Here is an 8,990-nt window from a genome sequence, read left to right on the forward strand (position 1 = left end):
TCACTTGTTTTTTCTGTTGTTTTTGCGCCTTTTCGTTTAGGCGCACCGTTTTTGCGCCATTTTTGCGATTAAACGTCAAATTAGCCGCGCAGCAAAAATAACCACCTTTCCCTCATCTATCGTTCAATTCCAGATGTTTTGCTGCGCCTAATGATATTCATCACGTGCGACTTTTGCATTTAGGCGCAAAAACGGGCGCAAAAACACTCCAGCCCGAAGCTGGCGTTATCTGAGAAGAAAGCACTGAGCCCCTTTGCAGAAGAGCTCATTTCTAGCAGCAAAGCTCAGCCAGACACTGAAACATATAATAGATACAATTAGATACATTGCAGACAGGAGCTGCAGACTCTATTTACAGTTCATCACCTTCTATTTACAAAATATTCTGCAAAACCCTGAGCTCACAGCAAGAGCAAGAGAAGTTTGCACAAGTTTGCAGAAGCTTGCAGAATTTTGCAGATACTACATACAAGTGTCCCCCATGTAATTCTGCACAGTGTCTGAGGGGGATATTGTGCAGAATTACAGGGGTGCAGCAGGAGACCAGCACTGGGGGATCCCCTCCAGGAGAAGCCCCTGCTGAGGAGGTCACTGGGTGCAGGGTGTCACACACCTGGGTGCTGCTGTGAGTGTTATCTTCATTCTGGGCTGCGGGAGAAGCAGAGAGGAGCTTCTAGCAGGATCACATGTAAGTGCCCGAATCTAACATTGCGCCTAAACTGCGCCTAAACTTTGTTAAAGTAAAGTGATTAATAAGAGGCAGAAAATATACTTATCACAGATGGTTGTAGCTTGTGATAATTCTGGCAAAACAGTGCGCCAGAATTTAGGCGCAACTACTACACTTAGGCGCACAAAAGTGATAAATGTGGCCCCTAGTCTGGTAATCCGGTAAACCAGTACTTGGGTAATCATACACGGTGTATTGGTGTAGTCCTGTGGTTTATAATCCTTCATCCTGGTGGTAGATATCCTTTAAGTTGAATTTGTATGCAAGTCAGAACAGGTATATTTTATTGTCCCCCCAGGCAAAAATGTTTTGTACCCTGGGACAAACGGATTTTCAAAATTTGTGCTGTCATGGGAGCAAGGATAATCAATAAATCTTCATTACAGACACCTTACAGCTGATCATTGCAGCCTGGGAGAAAAGTAGCATCCAAAGAGCTTCACCAGAGGTCACAGAGGGCAGAGAGGTCCTGTATTGAAGTTTATCTGGATCCTAAGGGAACAGATAGAGTTGATGACAGGAGATACCACACACTGCCTAGGACAGCAGGTCAACAACCAAAATCACGGATTGTCTTGTTGAACCAAGGATGGGATTCTGAGAAGTGTGCAAAGGCATCTTATACATAGGATTGCTGAAGAGTTGGTAAACATAGGTTGGCTATGTGTTGACTACACCCATTATTGTAAGGGGTGAGAACCTTTTTAAAGGAAATCTACCATCAAAATCAAGCCTGATAAACCAGCGACACTTACTCATAGATCTACTGTATATATATATATATATATATATATATATATATATATATATATAGATATAGAATATGCCCAATCTGTGAAGCAAAGTGTCCATAATGTATCATAATGGTCCATAATGTACCAGTTCTGCATTTCCCTATTGCTCATGTAGAGGTTCCCTATGTGTCTGACACAATTTTCCCATAATGCAATGCACAGTATAGTCCTAATATGAGGTTCTTCCACCAACTGCGCATTTCATACAATGACCACCTTCCTGCCCTGTGCACTCACTCACTGTAGCCGTCAATCCTTCATGTCTGGCAGCCGTTTCTGACAATGCCAGGACTTTCTTCATACACCGGTGAATGATGAATGATAATACAGGACTGCCTGCGTATAAAATATATCACATACTCCACCCTGAGGATTTATATATAAAGGGCCCCTCAGGTAGGGTATGAAATGTCCTTTCTAGAATCCCCTCTTTTATGTAAAATCTCCCCCAAAGTCATGTGACAATGGTGAAAAGAGTCATACACAGGCAGTCCTCGGGTTATGTACAAGATAGGTTCTGTAGGTTTGTTCTTAAGTTGAATTTGTATGTAAGTCGGAACTGTATATTTTATAATTGTAACCCGAGCCAAATATTTTTTGGTCTCTGTGACAATTGGATTTTAAAAATGTTGGGTTGTTGTAAGAACCAGGATTAGCAATAAAGCTTCATTGTAGACACCTGCACAAAGTGCAGTAAATTACCAACATCCAGAGGTCCGTTTGTATATAGGGGTCGTCTGTACTGTAAGTCGGGGGTTCTTAAGTAGGGGACTGCCTGTACTGCCAAAGACCAAACAAGTTTAGAGACTTAAGAGTAATGTTATTTAAGAAGCATCTATCTTTGGATTTATAGCACCTAGAACCTGCTCATGTTAAAGATAAGCATCTCATCATTCAGATTACATCAGGCTTGTCATTCTGTGATTTACAGAACTGGAGATGCAGGCAGTTAAATACAGTCGGAAATGCTGCAGATATAGATCTTCTTGGATCCATTGGAATAGAGTGTGGGTCACACATTTATACTTTTTGCCCTTGTTCTTCCGATTCTATAACTTGTTCCATGTTCTGTGAATGTTTCTAGAGGTAAAGGCATGGGACGACCCTGTTTTAGGGACAGTGTAGACAGTATTCTGTATCTCCTGATTACTTTTAGTGTTTTTTTCTAGGATTTATCCCAGTCCCATGCAGGGCTGAGGTACCGAGGGTCTGTGCCTAAGGGCTTATAAGTGTCAATGTATAAGAGTGGGTGCATAGGTGGGTCATAGTATATAAGAGAAATGGCATAGGTTGTTTATACATAGGGGTGGGGGCATAGAAAGGGATTGGGAGCACAGGTGTTATGATTTTGATAGTGGAAATTATTGTATGTTTGAATGGGTTATCTACTCACCAGATGATTATCACTAAGAAACTGTTTCATATCACTGACCAAATATCATTATAATTACTTGGAAACAGTTGAACCATTACTGTCGAATTTATATTTGACCTTTAATGCAAATGAGTTCCAACTTAGTGCCCAGGGCAGCATGAACTGTACATATGGCTCTGATCCCTTGTACTAAATACTATATACAACATGCAAGACATTGGATCTCAATATTTATTTGCTACAATTTTGTATGTGTTACAATCTATTCCGATATTTATTTTAGAAATGGTGATTACTTGCTGAATGTCCTCATTCTTCTACCACAGGTGTCACTATCAGTTCTCAGAAGAAGCCCCCTGGGTGATGAAGTCCCGGATCCTGTCTCGAATGTCTTTCTCTAAGTACTCCATTTGATCCTGTACGCTCACAGTATATTCTCCCAACTTCTTCTTCATGTCTCTCAGTCTCCTGACAAGGGCCTTGTTAAGGGCGTCTGCAATGGGCATTATGGTCTCTCTAAACTCTTCAATCTTCTGGTCCATCTGCTGGTTCATCTCTGTAAAATATGGTTCCATGGTCTGTTTGACATCTGCGGCGTCACTATTCAGCTTGTTTCTTAGCTCATTCACATAGGGGTAGAGTTGCTCTCGCAGTTTTCCAGTGAACTCCAATAATTTGCTCTCGATCTGTTCAGTATTCTTCTTCATCTGGAAGTCCATGTTCTTGATCTGTTTGTGCAGCTCCTCTTGCATTTCGTCTGCGTAGGGTTTCAGGCTTTTATATAACTCATCCATTTGCTGTCCAATGTTGCATTGTACTTGATCGTTGATCATTTTTAGCTGTTTCTCTAGCTGCTCTATTTTGTCATCTATTGTACTCTTCAGTTCCTGCAAATATGGGCCCATTGACGCCTGCAGAGGGTCAGCATTTTCCTTGATCTTGGTCTCTATGTTCTTGCTTATAGATTTCAGTTGTTCTCTGAGAACCTCCGTGCTTTTATCCAACTGGGCTTGAAACTCTTTAGCATGTGGAGCCAATTTATCCTGAAGCTCCTCTGCATTTCTGTTCAGCTGCTTTTGCACCTCTTCCGTATATGGAGTCAACTTGACCTTCAACTTCTCCAGCTCTTCTTTGATTTGTTCTCTCAATGCTTGAGAGTCTTGTGTCAGTTGTTTTTGGATTTGTTTTGCCAAAGGAACAAGCTGACCCACTAATTCACCATCAAAATTATGAACACTCCGAAGGTTTTCTTCAATTAGAGAACTGTGGAGAAGAGAAAATGAGTCAGAACCAAGACTGGTAGCAATCTTAACTAAGATTGGCTCAATACCAACAAGTATTGTTGGGGTTCATAAAATTTTACATTGGAAATCTGTAATTTTTTTTCTCAAATTGAAGGAATATTATGACATAACCACACAAAGAGGACTTTACAGTAAGGTTTCTTGCCTAGAACAATTCTTTGTATCATGGGGGTTGCGTCCACAACTACTTACTTGATCTGTTTACTGATCTCCGATTGCTGAGAGTTGTCCGCTTTGTCCCTGCTATTACTGCTCAGTTGTGTGATGTAATTCCAGAAAACATTGCTTATCTTGTCTGTGCTGATATCAGCTTGATTTCCTAACAAAATACAGAACACATCAGAAGTCATGTAAATTTATAACCTTGCTAAATAATATTTAAAGGGATCATTTCACCTCTGCTGGCTGTGTTAGTTAGTTAAAAGTTGTAATTCCCATGAAAAAAAAATTCTGGAGCATTATCATCTTATGACTTATGGTTTCATAATCATAACAAACATAAAATATCATCCAAACTTCATCAGTAGAGGTGACAACAGGCTCTCTTCAGAGTCTGGTTTAGACAATCACAATTTTTTGTATATGTATGGCTTGAACCAGGTTTACAAGTTATAAAACATACCAGTGGTTAGACACCACTCCATTCCAAGTTGGCAGAAGGATACCTACTTGCAGATAGAGATGAGCAGACCCAAAGTTTCCATTCAGGTTTGGGTGCATCCCACGCTACCTGGACACATTACCAAATTGGCAACCAAACAGCCAATTCGGCAAATTGACGCCCCTAACTACTAGCCATGGCTGTGAAAGGGCATGAGCACACCAGGGATAGTCGCTAGGGAGGTTAATTCTCCGGATTGGTAGTTCGGCCGCCAATGCGGCAACATGTCAGATTCCCGAGGGGCACACCTGAACATGAACGTAAACTTTGGGTCTGCTCATCTCTACTCTTCGGCAAATTTCCTGAGGCCAGAGTTGTCTTGTTTTGCTCATCTTCTACAAATTGTTTCATTAGAATTAGGGTTAAGCTTATGGTTAGCGTTATGGTTAACGTAAACCCTAATGCTAGCCCTAACCCTATTGAAAATAAAGGAAGCAAGATATGACCTTTTTTTTAAATAAAAATAAATCAGTGTTTTAAAGGACTAGAGGGGGTTAAATTCCAATTTCCAGAACAATTGGAAGAAAATTGGAACACAATTGATTAATTGGCAGTGAATCAGAAAAATCTGTCTTCAATTTGTAATTGATAAATAGATTCACTTACCTTTATCTATATGCATAAAATTTCTAAAGTTGCCAATTTCTCAAAAATTTTGTTTTTGTTTTTTATGTTTTTCAGTCACAGTCCTTCTAAAGTTAGTATTCTCGAAGTAGAAATACTGACCTGTTATTACCAAGGCTAATGCCAGCAGTAAGACTTTCACCAACATTTTAATCACTGGATAGGTTGTCAAAATGGTTAAAAAAAATCCAGATGACCAATCTGTACAAAGAAAAATATCTGGGTTATATTAAGGCTCAATTCTCAAATTATTCCAATAGTTCTTGAAGCTGGAGGTGAGCTTGGTCCTTACCTGATCCCTTAGTGTTTGGGTCAGCATTGCAGTTGATGTTAGCCGTTCCTTTATATGAGTTTTTTTTGGACTCTGGCTATGTTCCAGGGCAGCTTTGTGGGCAATGGGTTGGTTTTTCAATGAGGAATCATTGATGCCCCTCTCTTTTCAGAGGGATGTTGGATGTTTGAAGAGCTTTGTGAGTTCTCGAGCCATAATTGTGAAGGAGGAGAAGACCGCTGAGTAGTTTTGTTCAGGAGCTACAGCTGACGTTGAAATAACAACTAGGCCCCATCACAAATGCTTGTGGTGTGTAAGTAAGAGGCCATTGCAGGTCGTATCTGGGCTCATACACAATAGAAGGCTTAACGGACACAATTTAGTAATTGTGAGTCCAATGAGCTTTTATTTGTGTGACCAATTTGCATATGTTAGCCATGGGAAAGGACTTAGTGGGTCAAGATCACAATAATTTTGGTAAAAACAATCTGGAAAGTAGAACAGAAAGTGCCAAACTATTATTATGCTGGATACCATTGCTGAATCCTGATTTTTTTTTTCCGGTGTAGGGCCCTCAGTTCATCTGACATCAGAATATTTATGTATAGAGTTCCCTAGAATCCTCTTAAACCTACTGTGGTGATCATGTGGTCATGCAGTTGAGTAATGTTCAATGGTCCAGATCTTGCTGGTTCCAATTGTCCCAATTATATTCTTCTGTTGTCACTGAGTTTTGGCAGTCAACCTACTGATCCTATCACTAATTTTTTTTTTTAATTTTTATTCTTATCTGTTTTTTTTATACCGTATATACTCGAGTATAAGCCGACCCAAGTATAAGCCGAGGCCCCTAATTTTACCACAAAAACCTGGTAAAATTTATATATTTTTTACTCGAGTATAAGCCGAGTTTGGGTTTTCAGCACATTTTTTTGTGCTAAAAAACTAGGCTTATACTCGAGTATATATATATTTTCAGAAAAGACAGATAATTGCAGTAAAATCTAATACATTTTTATTTGTGTTTATTTGTTTATTTCCTTGGGCTTGTATTTAAGTTGAATTTGTATGTTTGTTGTAAGTCGTAACTGTATATTTTATAATTGGAGCTCCAGAGAAAACATTTTTTGTCCCAGTGACAATTGGATTTTCCAAATTTTTTGCTGTCATGGGATCAAGAATTATTAACAAAGCTTTATTACAGACACCTTACAGCTGATCATTGCAGCCTGGGACTAAAGTAACATCCAGAGAGCTTCACCAGAGGTCATAGGGGACAGAGAGGTCCGTCTATAACTAGGGGTTGCCTGTAAGTCGGGTGTCCTTAAGTAGGGGACTGCCCATACTCATATATATATACATTTTCTTTTTCTGAAAAAAAGATAATTGCAGTAAAATGAACAACATCATAAACCACAAAACACCATCACATATTTTTGTTGATAGACATATTGAGGCTTATTTACTAAGGGTCCCGCGGACGCATTTTAGTCGGGAAATCTAGGGGGGGGGGGGTCTTTGGACGATCTGATGGATTCGGAAGCCAAGCACTCACATGCTACGGGAAGAAGAAGGTGAACTGCGGTGGACCTGATGCAGGATGTCGGGCACACGCTGGTAGTGAATCGCGGCAGCTGTGCATTCTCATCGGGGATCGCACCTCGAGGATCGCGCAGGGACGGGTAAGTAAATCTGCCCCATTGATGAAATAGGTTTCAATTTTATTGTTTATCTGTTTGCCATTTGATATATAAAGTATATGTAATATTTTCAGTTTGGAAAATCTAATTTGCTAATGCTAATTTGCATATACTTTTTTGGGCCATATCTTTGGAATGGGTAGATAGATTTTAGTAGCTATATCATTTAGTAACTTGATTTACCATCAAAATCCATCATGATAAACCAGGGACACTTACTCATAGATCCGGGCACCGTGACTGAGGTATTCATCTTATTTTTCTGCTAATCTTATCTATGCTAATGAGTCAGAAGGGCTATGAATGTGTTACAGAAACCCTCTGTGCTCTGACTTCACAAGCTGTTACACTGTAGCAGCACATCTAAGTCTCATCCTTCCCCCTGCAATTCGTGTAATCTCAGCAGCAGTGAGCACACAGCGGGAGGGGGAAGTGCTGCTTCATTATGTAACAACCTGTGCAGCTGCAGCATAGAGAGGCTCTCATAGTCTTTCTGGCTTGTTAGCATAATTTTAAAAGTTGATTTTAGAAGGAAGGAGGCAATGGCTAGTAAATATAAGAAGATTCCCACAGTCACTGTTCTTGGATCTATGAGTAAGTGCTCCTGGTTTACATGCCTGATTTTGATGGTAGATTTTCCTTTAATGGAAGTATAAAGATAATGAATAAGGAGGAGTAAGAGCATCCCTACCACCAGCTTAGGTAAAATAACCCTTTCACATGAACGTATGGGACCTGGTCATAGCATACGGCCGGCTGGAGAAGGAGATGGGTGAGTGGTCCTCACCCCTCCCCTTTCCATAGGGAGCAGTGCAGCGTTGCATAATTCAGACAAAAAATAGAACATGCTATATCTTTTTTATAGCGATGGCACAGTGCGGTGACACACAGGGGCGTAACTTGAGGGGGTGCAGAGGGTGCGGTCGCAACCAGGCCCAAGAGGCTTAGGGGGCCCGTTAGGTGTCACTTTCCCATATGAGTAGACTAGTACTAAAATCCATACATTATAGTCGGGGGCCTGGGACAGACTTTGCACTGGGGCCCATCAGCTTCAAGTTACGCCACTGGTGACACATGTCTACTCACCCTACTGTGGGTAGGGCACGTCACGTGCACAATGCACTTCCATGGTGGTCGCGCGCTAGCTGCCATTCGTACAGCTAGCACACAGCCATCATATACAGTCATGTGAAAGGGGTCTTAAAATCAGATATAGCACCTTCAAAGGGGGAAATGTATAAACACATTGTACACACAATGGGGGAGATTTTTCAGAAGTGTCTGAGAGCAGAACTGTTCTAGTTGCCCATAGCAACCAATCAGAGCTCAGCTTTCATTTTCCCACAACTGTTTACAAAATGAAAGTTGATCTCTGATTGGTTTCCATGGGATACTAGAACAGTTTTACCTCAGAAAGTTGATGAGTAACCTCCTTCATAATGTACCACAGATTTATGCAGTTAAAATGTTGTACACACTAAAAGGAGCATTGAAAGCGAAATATTAAAACCCCCACATATCTGAACAACAT

The 8,990-nt window shown here is 40.5% G+C and overlaps 1 protein-coding gene across 1 annotated transcript; it reads right to left on the reverse strand.

Moving 5' to 3' along the window:
- Nucleotides 1-3,116: 3,116 nt before the first annotated feature.
- LOC140134933 (uncharacterized) lies at nucleotides 3,117-5,938 on the reverse strand. Its single transcript, XM_072155776.1, has 4 exons — nucleotides 5,781-5,938; nucleotides 5,591-5,689; nucleotides 4,396-4,522; nucleotides 3,117-4,162 (listed from the first exon to the last, which is right to left on the reverse strand). Exons 2-4 carry the CDS (start codon nucleotides 5,634-5,636, stop codon nucleotides 3,235-3,237), a joined length of 1,101 nt encoding a protein of 366 aa, XP_072011877.1. The 5' UTR covers nucleotides 5,637-5,689; nucleotides 5,781-5,938; the 3' UTR covers nucleotides 3,117-3,234.
- Between the last annotated feature and the right edge of the window lie 3,052 nt (nucleotides 5,939-8,990).

This window comes from Engystomops pustulosus, chromosome 6, assembly GCF_040894005.1.
Source record: "Engystomops pustulosus chromosome 6, aEngPut4.maternal, whole genome shotgun sequence".
Classification (NCBI taxonomy): Eukaryota; Metazoa; Chordata; class Amphibia; order Anura; family Leptodactylidae; genus Engystomops; species Engystomops pustulosus.

Coding starts and splice junctions, on each gene's coding strand:
- LOC140134933 (XM_072155776.1), bottom strand. CDS start 5,636: ATGTTGGTGAAAGTCTTACTGCTGGCATTAGCCTTGGTAATAACAG. Junction 4,523..5,590: donor ATTAGCCTTGGTAATAACAG/GTCAGTATTTCT, acceptor GTATTTTGTTAG/GAAATCAAGCTGATATCAGC. Junction 4,163..4,395: donor GAGATCAGTAAACAGATCAA/GTAAGTAGTTGT, acceptor TCTTCTCCACAG/TTCTCTAATTGAAGAAAACC.